Genomic DNA, 24549 nt, shown 5'->3' with positions numbered 1-24549 from the left:
GTAGCTGCACAAATGCAGATGTACCTAATGTATTAATAAAAAAAAGGAATACCTCCATACACCTATTCTTGTAATGGTAGTGCTTACATATTTGCACTTTAACATACACATCAAAAGTACACGCACACACACAGACCAGCACAACCCCACACATGCACAAAACCACCCACATACATTAAGCATTTTTACTTAATTTAAAATAGAAACGTTTAAAAACATTAGTTATACGTTTGCACCAAAGGTCCATGAATTGAGTGACTGAAATTAACATATTTTATATGTTAAAAACGACTTTATATAAATACCTTATATAAATGTCACCTTTCTGCGACCAACGTCAAAAAACACATTTAAGATGGTTTTCACATTTTTCATCCAGATGAAGACCCTAATCACAGCTACTCTCCAAGCACCAGGCGCTAAGATATTTAAATATTTTATTTGTACTTGAATAAAGGTACATATTATTCTTTGGGATGGTAAATAATGAGATGTAAATAATAGCATTCATTTATTACAAGTGTTTATTAATACATAGTTCTTATAAGACAGAAACGTGAATACAGGTCTTCAAATACATACAAGAGTCCAAAGAAGGCTTCGTGTATAATTATATAATTATATATATAATGATAACAAAGGAAGCTTGAGGTTCATATCATGAGGCGGCAGTCAAGTGTGAGGTCAACTCATGAGAGGGCAGTGAGATATTAGTGAGGTTGCAGGTCAAATGGAGCACTGTCAGCTCCTACCACATCCTCAAAAAGGTATCTCATTTACTACGTCCACTGCGATATTGTTTTCCTTTGCGTTCACAACGATTCCAATCCCTTCCTCTCTCTCTATTTGATTCTCTTTCTCCACGATTTTTTCGGTGATGGGGACGATGGGCTGGAGATCCTCGTCGCTGACGTTGTTCTGATCTGCTGCGATGTCTCTTTCTCGACCTTTCCTTGCCTCTTTCATGATCTGTTTCCTGTGAGTGACTTCTGCGAAGCTTTTCTCTTTCTCTGTCACATGGAAGGCCTCGGTGTGGGGAGCTAGAGTGGCCTCTGCCATCCTGGTCGTCACAGAGTGTTGTTCGGGATGGCTCTACTGGATCATTTCTTGGTCTTGGTGGAGGATAGATGTCCTCCTCATCACTTTCCCTCTCGTGGTTGTCCAAATCATCATTTAATACGGATACTCGACCTTTAAGCTCGTTGTTGGCTTCATGAATCGGTCTCTTTTGGATCCTCGGTAAAATTATATCACATGAACATTCATCTCTTAATAAACAATCAATATATTCATCCATGTGAGTAAACTGGAACTGGTCGGAACGGTCAATAACGCTTAGTTTCCTAAAGTCATTAAGGAGAGGTTCCAGGTACTTGTAACAATTCAGTGATCCACATACAAGTCTCAAGTAAAATGCCTCCAAAGCACGAGCATACTTAAAATCCTCTTGTGTGATGAATTCTATAATTATGTCAGTCTCAGGTTGGATCTGGAGCATCTTTAGCACGAGACATAGGAATGGCGTGGGTATGCTGTTGGCTCCGTGAACACCACCAATACACCTGAGGGCTATTGCTTTGTCGACTAGTAATTCCGCTGAGAGGGCAAAGCATTCTTCTTTCCAGTATCTAGAGTCGTATATCCTAGTTCTTATAATTTTCTCAACTAAATACTGGGGGTTTGTGCCGTGAGTGGCCCGGGCTTCCCTGATCGTGCGGTTGGCCATGTCGCCTACTGATTACAGAGGCCATGTTTAAATTGATTGATGAGAGAGAGAGAAGATTAAGCCACCCAAAAGGTGGCACGGGCATGAATAGCCCGTAAGTGGTGGCCCTTTTGAGCCATTTCCAGTATCAATAGATGATACTGGAGATCTGTGGAGGTGCGACTGCACACTGCGTGACGGGAGATGTCTCCCGGACCAAGTGGTGACCAGATGGTGTGCCATGTTTAGGATGGAGGCGTATTTATTAGTGTCCTAGAGAAGAGGGTAGGAGTCAGGTGTCAGTGAGGGATAGAAGACGGGTGGGGAGGAGGAGCAAGATTATGAGAGCATATGAATATAAAAACAAAGATAACTGCAGAAGGCCTATTGGCCCGTACGAGGCAGCTCCTATTTATAACCACCCAATCCCACTCATAAACATGTCCAACCCGCGCTTGAAACAATCGAGGGATACCACCTCCACCACGTTATACGGTAATTGGTTCCACAAATCAACAACCCTGTTACCGAACCAGTATTTACCCAAGTCTTTCCTAAATCTAAATTTATCCAATTTATACCCATTGTTTCGTGTTCTGTCTTGTGTTGATACTTTTAATACCCTATTATTATCCCGTTTGTTGTGTCCATCAATCCACTTGTAAACATAAGAACATAGAACAAAGGCAACTGCAAAAGGCCTATTGGCCCATACGAGACAGCTCCTATTTATAACCACCCAATCCCACTCATATACATGTCCAACCCATGCTTGAAACAATCGAGAGACCCCACCTCCACAATGTTACGTGGCAATTGGTTCCACAAATCAACAACCCTGTTACTGAACCAGTATTTACCCAAGTCTTTCCTAAATACAGATTTTTAAAAGTTTCCCAAAAACGTATGCAACTAAATGAAGTGTATCATTATTTATAAATTCAATAAATCTATGTAGATAAGAATAATGACGTAAGTTTTTAGAGGCGTAAACTCTACATATAGTGTGCAAGTTTCATGTAAATTGAATAATAAATAAAAGCTGTGAAACCAGATCTAGTTGTATAAGTTGGAGTTGAGTAGCGCGCGCGACAAGTTACTCTACTCGCGGTCACTCGTGACAATGCATGATTTACGCATTTGCGGCCAGCTCGTACCTTCTATGGAGAGCTCGAATGCATCTAGCTTTCAATGCTTGTCTCTTGTTCGTTTGGTAAGTCATATTGCAGTACAAATAACAATAATAGCATGAGTTCTGGGAGATATTGTGAGAGCGCATCAGCGATAGGACCACTCCCCACGAGAGACATACAGTCACTGAGGGCCTGAGCCACGTACCACCCTCTCTCTCACACAATACTGTTGCCAATGTGTGAGTTTATATTCATTTTATGCATAACATGATTTTTTCAGCGCTATTACGAAAAATAAGACTTCTACATTGTAAGATACAATACCCCGCGGCGCACTCACGCCGCGAGGACCAGATTCACGAAAGTTGCAGCGGGAAATTTGACTCTAATTACGTTATTTTTGAAGATATCATTAAACGGTTTGGACCAGTGTTGCCAGAACGTTGTAGTATTTTTCGTAATTTTTCGTAAATATTCCATTTTTCTTCAGGTTTTCGGTTACCATGGCTCCTTAAGCTCTTTCAGTTTAGCATCATCATAGTACTGGTTGTGTCTGACCTGTTTACCAGTACTTCTTTTTGTTTGGCGTGACTCACTATTTTTGATGGCCTCATAGGTATTATTTATGAGGTCATCAAAAACTGTTGTACATTCTCAGGCCCATAATTGTTATACCAATGTTCTATGCTGTCTATAAAGAATTTTTCTTGCTCTTTCCTTACTGTTAGCCTGCGTCTACTCAGCTTAAATTCTTACTAATCATAACTCCCAGATCCCTTTCGCAATCCGACTTCGCAATCTCAACACCATCTAGCTCGCATCATGTAACTCTATCATCATTACCTAACCTCAGAACTTTACATTTATCAGCATTAAAGTGCATCTGCCAATCCTTTGACCATTTCAAAACCCTATCTAGATCAACTTGAAGTGATAGTAAGTCTTCTTCCGAATTAATTTCCCTACCGATTTTCGTATCATCGGCAAATTTGCAATTGTTGCTACTCAAACCTGAATCTAAATCATTTATATATATATTAAACAACAGAGGTCCCAGGACCAACCCGTCCTCGACTCAAGTCCATTACATTTAGCAGTCAACCCCACAGACGCATTCATAAATTTTAACATGCTGTTCATTCAAAACGGGCTAACCATCCAGTGTGATGGGGAATTTTTAGCATCACGTAACTAGCTTTTTGACACTGTACTCCCCCTTCATGTAGTCTAGGATAGCTGCACAAATGCAGATGTACCTAATGTATTAATAAAAAAAAGGAATACCTTCATACACCTATTCTTGTAATGGTAGTGCTTACATATTTGCACTTTAACATACACATCAAAAGTACACGCACACACACAGACCAGCACAACCCCACACCTGCACAAAACCACCCAAATACATTAAGCATTTTTACTTAATTTAAAATAGAAACGTTTAAAAACATTAGTTATACGTTTGCACCAAAGGTCCATGAATTGAGTGACTGAAATTAACGTATTTTATATGTTAAAAACGACTTTATATAAATACCTTATATAAATGTCACCTTTCTGCGACCAACGTCAAAAACATCAAAAAACACATTTAAGATGGTTTTCACATTTTTCATCCAGATGAAGACCCTAATCACAGCTACTCTCCAAGCACCAGGCGCTAAGATATTTAAATATTTTATTTGTACTTGAATAAAGGTACATATTATTCTTTGGGATGGTAAATAATGAGATGTAAATAATAGCATTCATTTATTACAACAGTGTTTATTAATACATAGTTCTTATAAGACAGAAACGTGAATACAGGTCTTCAAATACATTCAAGAGTCCAAAGAAGGCTTCGTGTATAATTATATAATTATATATATAATGATAACACAGGAAGCTTGAGGTTCATATCATGAGGCGGCAGTCAAGTGTGAGGTCAACTCATGAGAGGGCAGTGAGATATTAGTGAAGTTGCAGGTCAAATGGAGCACTGTCAGCTCCTACCACATCCTCAAAAAGGTATCTCATTTACTACATCCACTGCGATATTGTTTTCCTTTGCGTTCACAACGATTCCAATCCCTTCCTCTCTCTCTATTTGATTCTCTTTCTCCACGATTTTTTCGGTGATGGGGACGATGGGCTGGAGATCCTCGTCGCTGACGTTGTTCTGATCTGCTGCGATGTCTCTTTCTCGACCTTTCCTTGCCTCTTTCATGATCTGTCTCCTGTGAGTGACTTCTGCGAAGCTTTTCTCTTTCTCTGTCACATGGAAGGCCTCGGTGTGGGGAGCTAGAGTGGCCTCTGCCATCCTGGTCGTCACAGAGTGTTGTTCGGGATGGCTCTACTGGATCATTTCTTGGTCTTGGTGGAGGAAAGATGTCCTCCTCATCACTTTCCCTCTCGTGGTTGTCCAAATCATCATTTAATACGGATACTCGACCTTTAAGCTCGTTGTTGGCTTCATGAATCGGTCTCTTTTGGATCCTCGGTAAAATTATATCACATGAACATTCATCTCTTAATAAACAATCAATATATTCATCCATGTGAGTAAACTGGAACTGGCCGGAACGGTCAATAACGCGTAGTTTCCTAAAGTCATTAAGGAGAGGTTCCAGGTACTTGTAACAATTCAGTGATCCACATACAAGTCTCAAGTAAAATGCCCCCAAAGCACGAGCATACTTAAAATCCTCTTGTGTGATGAATTCTATAATTATGTCAGTCTCAGGTTGGATCTGGAGCATCTTTAGCACGAGACATAGGAATGGCGTGGGTATGCTGTTGGCTCCGTGAACACCACCAATACACCTGAGGGCTATTGCTTTGTCGACTAGTAATTCCGCCGAGAGGGCAAAGCATTCTTCTTTCCAGTATCTAGAGTCGTATATCCTAGTTCTTATAATTTTCTCAACTAAATACTGGGGGTTTGTGCCGTGAGTGGCCCGGGCTTCCCTGATCGTGCGGTTGGCCATGTCGCCTACTGATTACAGAGGCTATGTTTAAATTGATTGATGAGAGAGAGAGAAGATTAAGCCACCCAAAAGGTGGCACGGGCATGAATAGCCCGTAAGTGGTGGCCCTTTTGAGCCATTTCCAGTATCAATAGATGATACTGGAGATCTGTGGAGGTGCGACTGCACCCTGCGTGACGGGAGATGTCTCCCGGACCAAGTGGTGACCAGATGGTGTGCCATGTTTAGGATGGAGGCGTATTTATTAGTGTCCTAGAGAAGAGGGTAGGAGTCAGGTGTCAGTGAGGGATAGAAGACGGGTGGGGAGGAGGAGCAAGATTATGAGAGCATCTGAATATAAAAACAAAGATAACTGCAGAAGGCCTATTGGCCCGTACGAGGCAGCTCCTATTTATAACCACCCAATCCCACTCATAAACATGTCCAACCCGCGCTTGAAACAATCGAGGGACACCACCTCCACCACGTTATGCGGTAATTGGTTCCACAAATCAACAACCCTGTTACCGAACCAGTATTTACCCAAGTCTTTCCTAAATCTAAATTTATCCAATTTATACCCATTCTTTCGTGTTCTGTCTTGTGTTGATACTTTTAATACCCTATTATTATCCCGTTTGTTGTGTCCATCAATCCACTTGTAAACATAAGAACATAGAACAAAGGCAACTGCAGAAGGCCTATTGGCCCATACGAGACAGCTCCTATTTATAACCACCCAATCCCACTCATATACATGTACAACCCATGCTTGAAACAATCGAGAGACCCCACCTCCACAATGTTATGTGGCAATTGGTTCCACAAATCAACAACCCTGTTACTGAACCAGTATTTACCCAAGTCTTTCCTAAATACAGATTTTTAAAAGTTTCCCAAAAACGTATGCAACAAAATGAAGTGTATCATTATTTATAAAATCAATAAATCTATGTAGATAAGAATAATGACGTAAGTTTTTAGAGGCGTAAACTCTACATATAGTGTGCAAGTTTCATGTAAATTGAATAATAAATAAAGGCTGTGAAACCAGATCTAGTTGTAAAAGTTGGAGTTGAGTAGCGCGCGCGACAAGTTACTCTACTCGCGGTCACTCGTGACAATGCGTGATTTACGCATTTGCGGCCAGCTCGTACCTTCTATGGAGAGCTCGCATGCATCTAGCTTTCAATGCTTGTCTCTTGTTCGTTTGGTAAGTCATATTGCAGTACAAATAACAATAATAGCATGAGTTCTAGCAGATATTGTGAGAGTGCGTCAGCGATAGGACCACTCCCCACGAGAGACATACAGTCACTGAGGGCCTGAGCCACGTACCACCCTCTCTCTCACACAATACTGTTGCCAATGAGTGAGTTTATATTCATTTTATGCATAACATGTTTTTTTCAACGCTATTACGAAAAATAAGACTTCTACAACGTAAGATACAATACCCCGCGGCGCACGCACGCCGCGAGGACCAGATTCACGAAAGTTGCAGCGGGAAATTTGACTACTAATTACGTTATTTTTGAAGATATCATTAAACGGTTTGGACCACAGTGTTGCCAGAACGTTGTAGTATTTTTCGTAAATATTTCCATTTTTCTTCAGGTTTTCGGTTACCATGGCTCCTTAAGCTCTTTCAGTTTAGCATCATCATAGTACTGGTTGTGTCTGACCTGTTTACCAGTACTTCTTTTTGTTTGGCGTGACTCACTAGTTTTGATGGCCTCATAGGTATTATTTATGAGGTCATCAAAAACTGTTGTACATTCTCAGGCCCATAATTGTTATACCAATGTTCTATGCTGTCTATAAAGAATTTTTCTTGCTCTTTCCTTACTGTTAGCCTGCGTCTACTCAGCTTAAATTCTTACTAATCATAACTCCCAGATCCCTTTCGCAATCCGACTTCGCAATCTCAACACCATCTAGCTCGCATCATGTAACTCTATCATCATTACCTAACCTCAGAACTTTACATTTATCAGCATTAAAGTGCATCTGCCAATCCTTTGACCATTTCAAAACCCTATCTAGATCAACTTGAAGTGATAGTAAGTCTTCTTCCGAATTAATTTCCCTACCGATTTTCGTATCATCGGCAAATTTGCAATTGTTGCTACTCAAACCTGAATCTAAATCATTTATATATATATTAAACAACAGAGGTCCCAGGACCAACCCGTCCTCGACTCAAGTCCATTACATTTAGCAGGTCAACCCCACAGACGCATTTATAAATTTTAACATGCTGTTCATTCAAAACGGGCTAACCATCCAGTGTGATGGGGAATTTTTAGCATCACGTAACTAGCTTTTTGACACTGTACTCCCCCTTCATGTAGTCTAGGGTAGCTGCACAAATGCAGATGTACCTAATGTATTAATAAAAAAAAGGAATACCTCCATACACCTATTCTTGTAATGGTAGTGCTTACATATTTGCACTTTAACATACACATCAAAAGTACACGCACACACACAGACCAGCACAACCCCACACCTGCACAAAACCACCCACATACATTAAGCATTTTTACTTAATTTAAAATAGAAACGTTTAAAAACATTAGTTATACGTTTGCACCAAAGGTCCATGAATTGAGTGACTGAAATTAACGTATTTTATATGTTAAAAACGACTTTATATAAATACCTTATATAAATGTCACCTTTCTGCGACCAACGTCAAAAACATCAAAAAACACATTTAAGATGGTTTTCACATTTTTCATCCAGATGAAGACCCTAATCACAGCTACTCTCCAAGCACCAGGCGCTAAGATATTTAAATATTTTATTTGTACTTGAATAAAGGTACATATTATTCTTTGGGATGGTAAATAATGAGATGTAAATAATAGCATTCATTTATTACAACAGTGTTTATTAATACATAGTTCTTATAAGACAGAAACGTGAATACAGGTCTTCAAATACATTACAAGAGTCCAAAGAAGGCTTCGTGTATAATTATAATTATATATAATGATAACACAGGAAGCTTGAGGTTCATATCATGAGGCGGCAGTCAAGTGTGAGGTCAACTCATGAGAGGGCAGTGAGATATTAGTGAAGTTGCAGGTCAAATGGAGCACTGTCAGCTCCTACCACATCCTCAAAAAGGTATCTCATTTACTACATCCACTGCGATATTGTTTTACTTTGCGTTCACAACGATTCCAATCCCTTCCTCTCTCTCTATTTGATTCTCTTTCTCCACGATTTTTTCGGTGATGGGGACGATGGGCTGGAGATCCTCGTCGCTGACGTTGTTCTGATCTGCTGCGATGTCTCTTTCTCGACCTTTCCTTGCCTCTTTCATGATCTGTCTCCTGTGAGTGACTTCTGCGAAGCTTTTCTCTTTCTCTGTCACATGGAAGGCCTCGGTGTGGGGAGCTAGAGTGGCCTCTGCCATCCTGGTCGTCACAGAGTGTTGTTCGGGATGGCTCTACTGGATCATTTCTTGGTCTTGGTGGAGGAAAGATGTCCTCCTCATCACTTTCCCTCTCGTGGTTGTCCAAATCATCATTTAATACGGATACTCGACCTTTAAGCTCGTTGTTGGCTTCATGAATCGGGCTCTTTTGGATCCTCGGTAAAATTATATCACATGAACATTCATCTCTTAATAAACAATCAATATATTCATCCATGTGAGTAAACTGGAACTGGCCGGAACGGTCAATAACGCGTAGTTTCCTAAAGTCATTAAGGAGAGGTTCCAGGTACTTGTAACAATTCAGTGATCCACATACAAGTCTCAAGTAAAATGCCCCCAAAGCACGAGCATACTTAAAATCCTCATGTGTGATGAATTGTATAATTATGTCAGTCTCAGGTTGGATCTGGAGCATCTTTAGCACGAGACATAGGAATGGCGTGGGTATGCTGTTGGCTCCGTGAACACCACCAATACACCTGAGGGCTATTGCTTTGTCGACTAGTAATTCCGCCGAGAGGGCAAGTCATTCTTCTTTCCAGTATCTAGAGTCGTATATCCTAGTTCTTATAATTTTCTCAACTAAATACTGGGGGTTTGTGCCGTGAGTGGCCCGGGCTTCCCTGATCGTGCGGTTGGCCATGTCGCCTACTGATTACAGAGGCCTATGTTTAAATTGATTGATGAGAGAGAGAGAAGATTAAGCCACCCAAAAGGTGGCACGGGCATGAATAGCCCGTAAGTGGTGGCCCTTTTGAGCCATTTCCAGTATCAATAGATGATACTGGAGATCTGTGGAGGTGCGACTGCACCCTGCGTGACGGGAGATGTCTCCCGGACCAAGTGGTGACCAGATGGTGTGCCATGTTTAGGATGGAGGCGTATTTATTAGTGTCCTAGAGAAGAGGGTAGGAGTCAGGTGTCAGTGAGGGATAGAAGACGGGTGGGGAGGAGGAGCAAGATTATGAGAGCATATGAATATAAAAACAAAGATAACTGCAGAAGGCCTATTGGCCCGTACGAGGCAGCTCCTATTTATAACCACCCAATCCCACTCATAAACATGTCCAACCCGCGCTTGAAACAATCGAGGGACACCACCTCCACCACGTTATGCGGTAATTGGTTCCACAAATCAACAACCCTGTTACCGAACCAGTATTTACCCAAGTCTTTCCTAAATCTAAATTTATCCAATTTATACCCATTGTTTCGTGTTCTGTCTTGTGTTGATACTTTTAATACCCTATTATTATCCCGTTTGTTGTGTCCATCAATCCACTTGTAAACATAAGAACATAGAACAAAGGCAACTGCAGAAGGCCTATTGGCCCATACGAGACAGCTCCTATTTATAACCACCCAATCCCACTCATATACATGTCCAACCCATGCTTGAAACAATCGAGAGACCCCACCTCCACAATGTTATGTGGCAATTGGTTCCACAAATCAACAACCCTGTTACTGAACCAGTATTTACCCAAGTCTTTCCTAAATACAGATTTTTAAAAGTTTCCCAAAAACGTATGCAACAAAATGAAGTGTATCATTATTTATAAAATCAATAAATCTATGTAGATAAGAATAATGACGTAAGTTTTTAGAGGCGTAAACTCTACATATAGTGTGTAAGTTTCATGTTAATTGAATAATAAATAAAGGCTGTGAAACCAGATCTAGTTGTAAAAGTTGGAGTTGAGTAGCGCGCGCGACAAGTTACTCTACTCGCGGTCACTCGTGACAATGCGTGATTTACGCATTTGCGGCCAGCTCGTACCTTCTATGGAGAGCTCGCATGCATCTAGCTTTCAATGCTTGTCTCTTGTTCGTTTGGTAAGTCATATTGCAGTACAAATAACAATAATAGCATGAGTTCTGGGAGATATTGTGAGAGCGCGTCAGCGATAGGACCACTCCCCACGAGAGACATACAGTCACTGAGGGCCTGAGCCACGTACCACCCTCTCTCTCACACAATACTGTTGCCAATGAGTGAGTTTATATTCATTTTATGCATAACATGTTTTTTTCAACGCTATTACGAAAAATAAGACTTCTACAACGTAAGATACAATACCCCGCGGCGCACGCACGCCGCGAGGACCAGATTCACGAAAGTTGCAGCGGGAAATTTGACTCTAATTACGTTATTTTTGAAGATATCATTAAACGGTTTGGACCACAGTGTTACCAGAACGTTGTAGTATTTTTCGTAAATATTCCATTTTTCTTCAGGTTTTCGGTTACCATGGCTCCTTAAGCTCTTTCAGTTTAGCATCATCATAGTACTGGTTGTGTCTGACCTGTTTACCAGTACTTCTTTTTGTTTGGCGTGACTCACTTGTTTTGATGGCCTCATAGGTATTATTTATGAGGTCATCAAAAACTGTTGTACATTCTCAGGCCCATAATTGTTATACCAATGTTCTATGCTGTCTATAAAGAATTTTTCTTGCTCTTTCCTTACTGTTAGCCTGCGTCTACTCAGCTTAAATTCTTACTAATCATAACTCCCAGATCCCTTTCGCAATCCGACTTCGCAATCTCAACACCATCTAGCTCGCATCATGTAACTCTATCATCATTACCTAACCTCAGAACTTTACATTTATCAGCATTAAAGTGCATCTGCCAATCCTTTGACCATTTCAAAACCCTATCTAGATCAACTTGAAGTGATAGTAAGTCTTCTTCCGAATTAATTTCCCTACCGATTTTCGTATCATCGGCAAATTTGCAAATGTTGCTACTCAAACCTGAATCTAAATCATTTATATATATATTAAACAACAGAGGTCCCAGGACCAACCCGTCCTCGACTCAAGTCCATTACATTTAGCAGTCAACCCCACAGACGCATTCATAAATTTTAACATGCTGTTCATTCAAAACGGGCTAACCATCCAGTGTGATGGGGAATTTTTAGCATCACGTAACTAGCTTTTTGACACTGTACTCCCCCTTCATGTAGTCTAGGGTAGCTGCACAAATGCAGATGTACCTAATGTATTAATAAAAAAAAGGAATACCTTCATACACCTATTCTTGTAATGGTAGTGCTTACATATTTGCACTTTAACATACACATCAAAAGTACACGCACACACACAGACCAGCACAACCCCACACCTGCACAAAACCACCCAAATACATTAAGCATTTTTACTTAATTTAAAATAGAAACGTTTAAAAACATTAGTTATACGTTTGCACCAAAGGTCCATGAATTGAGTGACTGAAATTAACGTATTTTATATGTTAAAAACGACTTTATATAAATACCTTATATAAATGTCACCTTTCTGCGACCAACGTCAAAAACATCAAAAAACACATTTAAGATGGTTTTCACATTTTTCATCCAGATGAAGACCCTAATCACAGCTACTCTCCAAGCACCAGGCGCTAAGATATTTAAATATTTTATTTGTACTTGAATAAAGGTACATATTATTCTTTGGGATGGTAAATAATGAGATGTAAATAATAGCATTCATTTATTACAACAGTGTTTATTAATACATAGTTCTTATAAGACAGAAACGTGAATACAGGTCTTCAAATACATTCAAGAGTCCAAAGAAGGCTTCGTGTATAATTATATAATTATATATATAATGATAACACAGGAAGCTTGAGGTTCATATCATGAGGCGGCAGTCAAGTGTGAGGTCAACTCATTAGAGGGCAGTGAGATATTAGTGAAGTTGCAGGTCAAATGGAGCACTGTCAGCTCCTACCACATCCTCAAAAAGGTATCTCATTTACTACATCCACTGCGATATTGTTTTCCTTTGCGTTCACAACGATTCCAATCCCTTCCTCTCTCTCTATTTGATTCTCTTTCTCCACGATTTTTTCGGTGATGGGGACGATGGGCTGGAGATCCTCGTCGCTGACGTTGTTCTGATCTGCTGCGATGTCTCTTTCTCGACCTTTCCTTGCCTCTTTCATGATCTGTCTTTCATGATCCTCTTTCATGATCTGTCTCCTGTGAGTGACTTCTGCGAAGCTTTTCTCTTTCTCTGTCACATGGAAGGCCTCGGTGTGGGGAGCTAGAGTGGCCTCTGCCATCCTGGTCGTCACAGAGTGTTGTTCGGGATGGCTCTACTGGATCATTTCTTGGTCTTGGTGGAGGAAAGATGTCCTCCTCATCACTTTCCCTCTCGTGGTTGTCCAAATCATCATTTAATACGGATACTCGACCTTTAAGCTCGTTGTTGGCTTCATGAATCGGTCTCTTTTGGATCCTCGGTAAAATTATATCACATGAACATTCATCTCTTAATAAACAATCAATATATTCATCCATGTGAGTAAACTGGAACTGGCCGGAACGGTCAATAACGCGTAGTTTCCTAAAGTCATTAAGGAGAGGTTCCAGGTACTTGTAACAATTCAGTGATCCACATACAAGTCTCAAGTAAAATGCCCCCAAAGCACGAGTATACTTAAAATCCTCTTGTGTGATGAATTCTATAATTATGTCAGTCTCAGGTTGGATCTGGAGCATCTTTAGCACGAGACATAGGAATGGCGTGGGTATGCTGTTGGCTCCGTGAACACCACCAATACACCTGAGGGCTATTGCTTTGTCGACTAGTAATTCCGCCGAGAGGGCAAAGCATTCTTCTTTCCAGTATCTAGAGTCGTATATCCTAGTTCTTATAATTTTCTCAACTAAATACTGGGGGTTTGTGCCGTGAGTGGCCCGGGCTTCCCTGATCGTGCGGTTGGCCATGTCGCCTACTGATTACAGAGGCCATGTTTAAATTGATTGATGAGAGAGAGAGAAGATTAAGCCACCCAAAAGGTGGCACGGGCATGAATAGCCCGTAAGTGGTGGCCCTTTTGAGCCATTTCCAGTATCAATAGATGATACTGGAGATCTGTGGAGGTGCGACTGCACCCTGCGTGACGGGAGATGTCTCCCGGACCAAGTGGTGACCAGATGGTGTGCCATGTTTGATTGATTGATTGATAAAGATTAAGCCACCCAAGAGGTGGCACGGGCATGAATAGCCCGTAAGTGGTACAATTTTTTTTCCAGTGTTCTGAGGTTGCATTTAATCAAGCTGTTATCGTGGGGGAGGATACTGCTTCACAGTCTTTATGAGGGTGTCCAGCTGCTGGACACCTTTGTTGACCAGGAGAGTGGCTGTGTTGATGGCTTCAGGGTGGCCACTGCATGATTCAGGAACTCTTAAAGCTCTTCTAAGGTCACTGGTTGCTTCACATTCCAGAAGATAGTGAAGTAATGGCTTTTCTGTGACAGTTTGGCAGAAGATGCACTCTCTCTGTCGGGGTTCACCAATCTCCCAGTTGCATCTGTAACCTAGACGTAGTCTATATAGCCTAACTGCTATTTCCCTGTGGATTCCTTTTGGGATATTTAACCTTTCTAATTTGGTTGCCTGAAGATACCATGTTGCAGATGGCGAACCTTCAGCTATTCTCTGGTGTAGGTAGGCTTTGTTGAGATGTGAGAGTTTTTTGGTGATGATGTTTTTTATGTTCTCTAGGCTGGGTTGAATTGTTTTATGTATGTTTATTTATGAATTGTATTAAAAATAGTGAGTCACGCCAAACAGAAAGAAGGACTGGTAAACAGGTCAGACACAACCAGTACTATGATGATGCTAAACTGAAAGAGCTTAAGGAGTCATGGTAACCGAAAACCTGAAGAAAAATGGAATATTTACGAAAAATTACGAAAAATACTACAACGTTCTGGCAACACTGTGGTCCAAACCGTTTAATGATATCTTGAAAAATAACGTAATTAGAGTCAAATTTCCCGCTGCAACTTTCGTGAATCTGGTCCTCGCGGCGTGAGTGCGCCGCGGGGTATTGTATCTTACGTTGTAGAAGTCTTATTTTTCGTAATAGCATTGAAAATAACATGTTATGCATAACATGAATATAAACTCACTCATTGGCAACAGTATTGTGTGAGAGAGAGGGTGGTACGTGGCTCAGGCCCTCAGTGACTGTATGTCTCTCGTGGGGAGTGGTTCTATCGCTGACGCGCTCTCACAATATCTCCCAGAACTCATGCTATTATTGTTATTTGTACTGCAATATGACTTACCAAACGAACAAGAGACAAGCATTGAAAGCTAGATGCATGCGAGCTCTCCATAGAAGGTACGAGCTGGCCGCAAATGCGTAAATCACGCATTGTCACGAGTGACCGCGAGTAGAGTAACGTGTCACGCGCGAGTAGAGTAACTTGTCACGCACGCTACGCAACTCCAACTTTTACAACTAGATCTGGTTTCACAGCCTTTAATTATTATTCAATTTACATGAAACTTGCACACTATATGTAGAGTTTACGCCTCTAAAAACTTACGTCATTATTCTTATCTACGTAGACTTATTGATTTTATAAATAATGATACACTTCATTTTGTTGCATACGTTTTTGGGAAACTTTTAAAAATCTGTATTATTGCACTAAATACATCTGGGATAAAGATGTGACATAAAAATCTTTACTATATAGTAACGTCATAGGTGAGTGTCGTAGAAATGGTTTTGGTTCACAATTGTGGGCTGTGAAGTCAATTGAACATGGTTGAAAAATTCTTTTTTTTTTTTTTCTCCTTCTCTATTTAGGCTGAGATGCTGAAACTTGGCCTAAGTGCAGCACCTTTCACATGTATCAGGATAATAAATTATGAATACCCTGCAACACTTTCTTATATCCTATTACCATGGCCCCTTAAATCAATTGCTAGACAGACAGGTAAAGCATATAAGAGCCTTAGAACTCCTCAAATGTTAAAACTGTTTCAGGCCGCGCTTGCAGCGGCGAGGGAGAGAATGACTGAACTGAGACAAAATGAATGGGAGGGTTTTGTTAGTGGACTTAACCTGCATACTCCCCTGGGCAAAGCCTAGAAAGGCATAAACAAAATTATTGGTAAAAATAGTAGACAACATCACACCCAAACCCGCTACAGAAAGCCAGGGCTCAGGTTTCCAGCCTTGGAATGTTACCAGCTAGCACTAGGGAGAAATTGCAGGAGAGGTCCACCAACAGAAATTCTCTCATAAATTTCATGTTGAGCAAGTAACATGATGAATGTGATGTTCCATATACAGATTATGAATTTGATGCAGCCCTCTCCAGGGGCAGGAGCACTGCTCCTGGTGAGGACGGTATCACCTATGATATTCTAAGACTCCTACATCGTGTACCCGGTAACCCATTATTAGAATTGTTTAATGCCAGCTATGTCACTGGGCAGTTGCCTGTATCATGGACCACCAGTCTTACGGTACCTGTACCAAAGCCTGGCCAACCTGATGCTTTCCGTCCCATCTCACTGACCAGTTGCATGTGCAAAACCTTTGAGAGAATGGTGCTTAATAGATTATTGTATAGAGTTAAAGAGCACATGTCACCTGATATCAATGGTTTCACACATGGTAAAAGTGTACACAACTGTATCACAACCTTTCTTACTGTTCATGGAGACAAAAGGCACAACTAGGCACCCCACAAGGAGGAGTACTTAGTCCTACCTTGTTTAATGTTCTAATTAATGCTTTACTAAAATCAATCCCAACTAGTCCGGCAAACATCACTATCAGCTATGCAGATGACATCCTTGTGCATACTAAAACCCACCGCGAAATGCAAACAGTCTTAAATTGTATACATACAGCTTGTGAGAGCCTTGGTCTTGTAATCAACGCTGCTAAAACTAAGGTATTTAACAGACAAATTGGCAACCGCAAAAGTGGACCACGAAAACTTAAGATAGACAACATACCAATAGACTATGTCTCTTCTTTCAAATACTTTGGAGTCTCTGTCCCTTGTACCTCAACTGCAGTCAATAAGTTACATCAACAATGTAGAGACAGACTCAAGGCTCTCAGAACTGTAGTGGGGTACAGCCCGAAATATGGTATTAATATTAGAATAGCAAGAATGATGTATTTAGCGTATGTAAGGTCTCTGATAGACTATCATGCACCAGCTTTGGTCCTGCAGAATGGCAAAAGTATTGATAGACTGGAAAAAAATGCAAAATGAAGCACTCAGAATTATACTTGGCTGTCCTATAACTACCAAAGTTCTCAACATGCGGAAAGAATTAAATATACTTAGCATTCGAGATAGAATATTTGAAATTAATCTTATGATGGGACTAAAGCTGCTGCGTGATAACAAAAACAACATTGTGTCAGTTGCACTGTTAGAACACATACGAAATGGAACTAGCGAGTCTAAATGGATTCAAAGAACTGCTACTCATATTAAAATGATGGGACTGCACGATGTATATACAGATGAAAGAGTACAGCACTTCCTTCCACCCTGGCAGATAGTACCTTTTGACATCCTGACCCCTGCATACCCCACCAAGAAACTAATCATAAGCAACCCTCATGCTCAGCTTGCTGCTAAATTAAGCACCATAGAACACATTCACAATATACAAGCTGAAAACAACATTGCACAGACCATATACACTGACGGATCACTCAATACAGCTACAGGGAGGGCAGGAAGTGCTGTTATTGCTCATCAGCCCGATGGCAGCACAATTCAAAGAAATATCCGAATTAGTAACTGGGCGTCCACAATGCAAGCCGAGTTGGTAGCGATACTGGTAGCACTCGAAATTATTGACAACACTGAAGTAGACAGCTTAATTATTTCTGACTCCCTATCCTCACTACGAGCAATAAACAGTTTGCAATCAAGTAATAACGTGCTTGTCTTGGAAGCTAGACGTAGATATGTAAGAATACTTAGCAAAAGGGTAAATATAAAAATGTTGTGGATTCCTTCTCACATTGGCATGCAGGAACATGACAAAGTTGACGCCCTTGCTAAGGCTGCAGTAAATAAAGACAGTATTGAATGGAATCTTGAGTTATCAAATAGGTCCCTTAAAAGTGTCATTAGACGAGAACTCTTGGATGGATTTGAAGAAAGTAGAACTAGTTTTTTAACACTAGAAACACTGTTTTTTTTTGCACTAGTTCTAGTGCAAACTGGAACTAGTAGGTCCATTGTTCATCACAATGAAATGTGTGAAGTAAAACATGTGTATGGGGCAAGTAACAAAGTCAGTAGACTAACAGATGTTGTCACAGCTCGTATTAGACTTGGCTACAAGTATCTCTGGCAGTTCGGCTTGTAAAGGGATCTAGATGAAGTAAAGTGTAAAGTGTGTGGACATAGGCAGGGACACACACTCGAACACTATATCTTGGATTGTTGTAAAATTGAGCCTTTTAGAGATAAATCTAAGCTCACTCTGTATGATATGGCAACTTATCTTATTACCATGGATAAATTACCTGAAATCCTTGCACTGTTCCCTACATTTTGCTTCTAGTAGATGAATGACATATGAGATTCAGAAATAAGTAGTGTATTGTGAGGACTAATAGTAAACAGAAGCTCCCCTATCACTCTGTAATATCCCCATTGGCCAAACTATTATGTATTAACGACAAGACCTACCATTAATGTATGATGACTTACTGTAAATATGTAGCTCTTGTAATAGCACTTTCTCTGTAACTAGCTGACATTGTATCTATAAGGTGTGAAGGATTGAAGAAATTGTTTGTAATAATCTAAGATGAGGTCTGAGAAAGACCTTTTGTGCCCTCTGTAATGCTTTTGCGCTACCGCTCACAGGATTAGTATGGGGTGCACAATAAACTAGCCGCCTACGGCGGCAACAACAACAAAAAGAATTTAAAACAAAAGGATCAATGCATTAATGTTCGTAATAAGGCAAATAGGACACTGGGATTTATTAATCGAATGGTTTGTAACAAGACACCTGGTGTGGTTCTTCAGCTATATAATAAAAAAATAATATTTTAAAATAATATTTTATATTTAAGTGTTAACTAACAGGGAAACACAAATTAATGACATCGAAATAGGGAGTGAGCTAGGGAACAGTGATCACAAAGATATCAGATTTAGCATAGAATGGAATAGACCAGTAGGAGAAAATTCTGTTAAAGTGCCAGATTTTCGAAAAGCTGATTTTAATAGCCTAAGAAAATTTTTTGGGGTCAAATTGATTAGAAAGTCTTGGGTATGGGGTGTGGGCCGATCTTGGAGCGAGACATAAACCCAGCGATAGGTGACTTAAATGGGGATTTCGATGTGGATTCAATATATAACTTATTTAAGAATATTCTAAACAAAGCACAGGAACGTAGTATACCATACAAATTGAATAGATCGAATACTAATGACCCAAAGTGGATAACAAAGAATTTGAAGAACCTTATAGGTAAAAAGAGAGCTTGGTACTAAAGGATTAAAAATGGGGAGGTCACTTTAGAACAGGAATTCGTACAACTGGTTAAAAATGTTAAAAAAGAGATAAGGAATGCAAAAAGAAACTATGAAGTTCGCATAGCAGGGCAAGCAACGACAAATCCTAAAGTTTTTTTTCAGTTATATCGTACTAAGACTAGGGAAAGGATAGGTCCATTAAAAACTGAGACAGGTCAAATAACAGATAGTGATGAAGAGATGAGTAGTATTTTTAATAAATATTTTGTATCTGTATTTACTAAAGAGGTACTTAACAATATGCCTTCAGCCGAACAAGTCTATGTGGGTGGGGACGAGGACAGGTTGACGAGTTTAGCAGTTACCAGGGAGGATGTTCTTAAACAAATAGTAAAACTCAAACCAAACAAATCCCCAGGGCCAGATGAAGTGTTTGCCAGGGTGCTTAAAGAATGCAAAGAGGAGCTTTGTGACCCACTGTCAACCATATGTAATAAATCAATAGAGTCAGGCAGAGTGCCAGAGTTTTGGAAAGTTGCTAATGTGATACCAGTTTTTAAGAAAGGAGATAGATCACTTGCGTCTAACTATCGACCAATTAGCCTAACGTCTATTGTGGGAAAGTTAATCGAATCTATAATAGCAAATAAAATTCGTCTTCATCTTGAAAAACATAAATTAATAATTGAGTCGCAACATTGTTTTATAAATGGCCGTTCATGTTTAACAAATTTGTTATCTTTTTATTCTAGCATAGTTGAGGCAGTTGATAGTGGTAAGGATTGTGATGATTGTGTACCTTGACTTTAGCAAAGCTTTTGATACAGTGCCACATGAAAGACTGATTAAAAAGATAGAGTCTCATGGTATTGGGGGTGCTATATTAAGCTGGATTAGGGCATGGCTATACCAAAGGAAACAGAGAGTTAGTATAAATGGAATCAAGTCAGAGTGGGAAAATGATGTAAGTGGAGTGCCTCAAGGCTCTGTGCTGGAACCTCTGTTGTTTATAATATATATAAATGATTTAGATTCAGGTTTGAGTAGCAACATTTGCAAATTTACCGATGATACGAAAATCGGTAGGGAAATTAATTCGGAGGAGGACTCACTATCACTTCAAGTTCATCTAGATAGGGTTTTGAAATGGTCAAAGGATTGGCAGATGCAGTTTAATGCTGATAAATGTAAAGTTCTGAGGTTAGGTAATGATGATAGAGTTACATGATACGAGCTAGATGGTGTTGAGATTGCGAAGTCGGATTGCGAAAGGGATCTGGGAGTTATGATTAGTAAGAATTTAAGCTGAGTAGACGCAGGCTAACAGTAAGGAAAGAGCAAGAAAAATTCTTTATAGACAGCATAGAACATTGGTATAACAATTATGGGCCTGAGAATGTACAACAGTTTTATGATGACCTCATAAATAATACCTATGAGGCCATAAAAAATAGTGAGTCACGCCAAACAAAAAGAAGTACTGGTAAACAGGTCAGACACAACCAGTACCATGATGATGCTAAACTGAAAGAGCTTAAGGAGCCATGGTAACCGAAAACCTGAAGAAAAATGGAATATTTACGAAAAATACTACAACGTTCTGGCAACACTGTGGTCCAAACCGTTTAATGATATCTTGAAAAATAACGTAATTAGAGTCAAATTTCCCGCTGCAACTTTCGTGAATCTGGTCCTCGCGGCGTGAGTGCGCCGCGGGGTATTGTATCTTACGTTGTAGAAGTCTTATTTTTCGTAATAGCGTTGAAAATAACATGTTATGCATAAAATGAATATAAACTCACTCATTGGCAACAGAATTGTGTGAGAGAGAGGGTGGTACGTGGCTCAGGCCCTCAGTGACTGTATGTCTCTCGTGGGGAGTGGTTCTATCGCTGACGTGCTCTCACAATATCTCCCAGAACTCATGCTATTATTGTTATTTGTACTGCAATATGACTTACCAAACGAACAAGAGACAAGCATTGAAAGCTAGATGCATGCGAGCTCTCCATAGAAGGTATGAGCTGGCCGCAAATGCGTAAATCACGCATTGTCACGAGTGACCGCGAGTAGAGTAACTTGTTGCGCGCGCTACGCAACTCCATCTTTTACAACTAGATCTGGTTTCACAGCCTTTATTTATTATTCAATTTACATGAAACTTGCACACTATATGTAGAGTTTACGCCTCTAAAAACTTACGTCATTATTCTTATCTACGTAGAATTATTGATTTTATAAATAATGATACACTTCATTTTGTTGCATACGTTTTTGGGAAACTTTTAAAAATCTGTATTTAGGAAAGACTTGGGTAAATACTGGTTCAGTAACAGGGTTGTTGATTTGTGGAACCAATTGCCACGTAACATTGTGGAGGTGGGGTCTCTCGATTGTTTCAAGCATGGGTTGGACATGTATATGAGTGGGATTGGGTGGTTATAAATAGGAGCTGTCTCGTATGGGCCAATAGGCCTTCTGCAGTTGCCTTTGTTCTATGTTCTTATGTTTACAAGTGGATTGATGGACACAACAAACGGGATAATAATAGGGTATTAAAAGTATCAACACAAGACAGAACACGAAACAATGGGTATAAATTGGATAAATTTAGATTTAGGAAAGACTTGGGTAAATACTGGTTCGGTAACAGGGTTGTTGATTTGTGGAACCAATTACCGCATAACGTGGTGGAGGTGGTGTCCCTCGATTGTTTCAAGCGCGGGTTGGACATGTTTATGAGTGGGATTGGGTGGTTATAAATTGGAGCTGCCTCGTACGGGCCAATAGGCCTTCTGCAGTTATCTTTGTTTTTATATTCATATGCTCTCATAATCTTGCTCCTCCTCCCCACCCGTCTTCTATCCCTCACTGACACCTGACTCCTACCCTCTTCTCTAGGACACTAATAAATACGCCTCCATCCTAAACATGGCACACCATCTGGTCACCACTTGGTCCGGGAGACATCTCCCGTCACGCAGGGTGCAGTCGCACCTCCACAGATCTCCAGTATCATCTATTGATACTGGAAATGGCTCAAAAGGGCCACCACTTACGGGCTATTCATGCCCGTGCCACCTTTTGGGTGGCTTAATCTTCTCTCTCTCTCATCAATCAATTTAAACATGGCCTCTGTAATCAGTAGGCGACATGGCCAACCGCACGATCAGGGAAGCCCGGGCCACTCACGGCACAAATCCCCAGTATTTAGTTGAGAAAATTATAAGAACTAGGATATACGACTCTAGATACTGGAAAGAAGAATGCTTTGCCCTCTCGGCGGAATTACTAGTCGACAAAGCAATAGCCCTCAGGTGTATTGGTGGTGTTCACGGAGCCAACAGCATACCCACGCCATTCCTATGTCTCGTGCTAAAGATGCTCCAGATCCAACCTGAGACTGACATAATTATAGAATTCATCACACAAGAGGATTTTAAGTATGCTCGTGCTTTGGGGGCATTTTACTTGAGACTTGTATGTGGATCACTGAATTGTTACAAGTACCTGGAACCTCTCCTTAATGACTTTAGGAAACTACGCGTTATTGACCGTTCCGGCCAGTTCCAGTTTACTCACATGGATGAATATATTGATTGTTTATTAAGAGATGAATGTTCATGTGATATAATTTTACCGAGGATCCAAAAGAGACCGATTCATGAAGCCAACAACGAGCTTAAAGGTCGAGTATCCGTATTAAATGATGATTTGGACAACCACGAGAGGGAAAGTGATGAGGAGGACATCTTTCCTCCACCAAGACCAAGAAATGATCCAGTAGAGCCATCCCGAACAACACTCTGTGACGACCAGGATGGCAGAGGCCACTCTAGCTCCCCACACCGAGGCCTTCCATGTGACAGAGAAAGAGAAAAGCTTCGCAGAAGTCACTCACAGGAGACAGATCATGAAAGAGGATCATGAAAGACAGATCATGAAAGAGGCAAGGAAAGGTCGAGAAAGAGACATCGCAGCAGATCAGAACAACGTCAGCGACGAGGATCTCCAGCCCATCGTCCCCATCACCGAAAAAATCGTGGAGAAAGAGAATCAAATAGAGAGAGAGGAAGGGATTGGAATCGTTGTGAACGCAAAGGAAAACAATATCGCAGTGGATGTAGTAAATGAGATACCTTTTTGAGGATGTGGTAGGAGCTGACAGTGCTCCATTTGACCTGCAACTTCACTAATATCTCACTGCCCTCTCATGAGTTGACCTCACACTTGACTGCCGCCTCATGATATGAACCTCAAGCTTCCTGTGTTATCATTATATATATAATTATATAATTATACACGAAGCCTTCTTTGGACTCTTGAATGTATTTGAAGACCTGTATTCACGTTTCTGTCTTATAAGAACTATGTATTAATAAACACTGTTGTAATAAATGAATGCTATTATTTACATCTCATTATTTACCATCCCAAAGAATAATATGTACCTTTATTCAAGTACAAATAAAATATTTAAATATCTTAGAGCCTGGTGCTTGGAGAGTAGCTGTGATTAGGGTCTTCATCTGGATGAAAAATGTGAAAACCATCTTAAATGTGTTTTTTGATGTTTTTGACGTTGGTCGCAGAAAGGTGACATTTATATAAGGTATTTATATAAAGTCGTTTTTAACATATAAAATACGTTAATTTCAGTCACTCAATTCATGGACCTTTGGTGCAAACGTATAACTAATGTTTTTAAACGTTTCTATTTTAAATTAAGTAAAAATGCTTAATGTATTTGGGTGGTTTTGTGCAGGTGTGGGGTTGTGCTGGTCTGTGTGTGTGCGTGTACTTTTGATGTGTATGTTAAAGTGCAAATATGTAAGCACTACCATTACAAGAATAGGTGTATGAAGGTATTCCTTTTTTTTATTAATACATTAGGTACATCTGCATTTGTGCAGCTACCCTAGACTACATGAAGGGAGAGTACAGTGTCAAAAAGCTAGTTACGTGATGCTAAAAATTCCCCATCACACTGGATGGTTAGCCCGTTTTGAATGAACAGC

General features: G+C 40.2%; 2 protein-coding genes and 3 pseudogenes across 2 annotated transcripts; 1 reads left to right on the top strand and 4 right to left on the bottom strand.

The window, feature by feature from the left end:
* Positions 1-772: 772 nt before the first annotated feature.
* Positions 773-1726, bottom strand: LOC138363999 (pre-mRNA-splicing factor 38A pseudogene; annotated as a pseudogene).
* A 3127-nt stretch (positions 1727-4853) lies between these two features.
* Positions 4854-5807, bottom strand: LOC138363998 (pre-mRNA-splicing factor 38A pseudogene; annotated as a pseudogene).
* Positions 5808-8926: 3119 nt separating this feature from the next.
* LOC138363997 (pre-mRNA-splicing factor 38A pseudogene) lies at positions 8927-9652 on the bottom strand (annotated as a pseudogene).
* Positions 9653-13204: 3552 nt separating this feature from the next.
* LOC123753002 (pre-mRNA-splicing factor 38-like) lies at positions 13205-13981 on the bottom strand. The gene has a single exon (XM_069323447.1). It carries the CDS (start codon positions 13979-13981, stop codon positions 13205-13207), a length of 777 nt encoding a protein of 258 aa, XP_069179548.1.
* Positions 13982-22684: 8703 nt separating this feature from the next.
* Positions 22685-23461, top strand: LOC138363996 (pre-mRNA-splicing factor 38-like). The gene has a single exon (XM_069323446.1). The coding sequence runs from the start codon at positions 22685-22687 to the stop codon at positions 23459-23461; it is 777 nt and encodes a 258-aa protein (XP_069179547.1).
* The last annotated feature ends 1088 nt before the right edge of the window (positions 23462-24549 follow it).

This window comes from Procambarus clarkii, chromosome 12 (genome assembly GCF_040958095.1).
Source record: "Procambarus clarkii isolate CNS0578487 chromosome 12, FALCON_Pclarkii_2.0, whole genome shotgun sequence".
NCBI classification, from domain to species: Eukaryota; Metazoa; Arthropoda; class Malacostraca; order Decapoda; family Cambaridae; genus Procambarus; species Procambarus clarkii.
This window is presented reverse-complemented; position numbering and strand designations above follow the sequence as displayed.

Bases quoted from the DNA above. Each gene is read 5' to 3' on its own strand.
- LOC123753002 (XM_069323447.1), bottom strand. From the start codon at position 13,981: ATGGCCAACCGCACGATCAGGGAAGCCCGGGCCACTCACGGCACAAAC.
- LOC138363996 (XM_069323446.1), top strand. From the start codon at position 22,685: ATGGCCAACCGCACGATCAGGGAAGCCCGGGCCACTCACGGCACAAAT.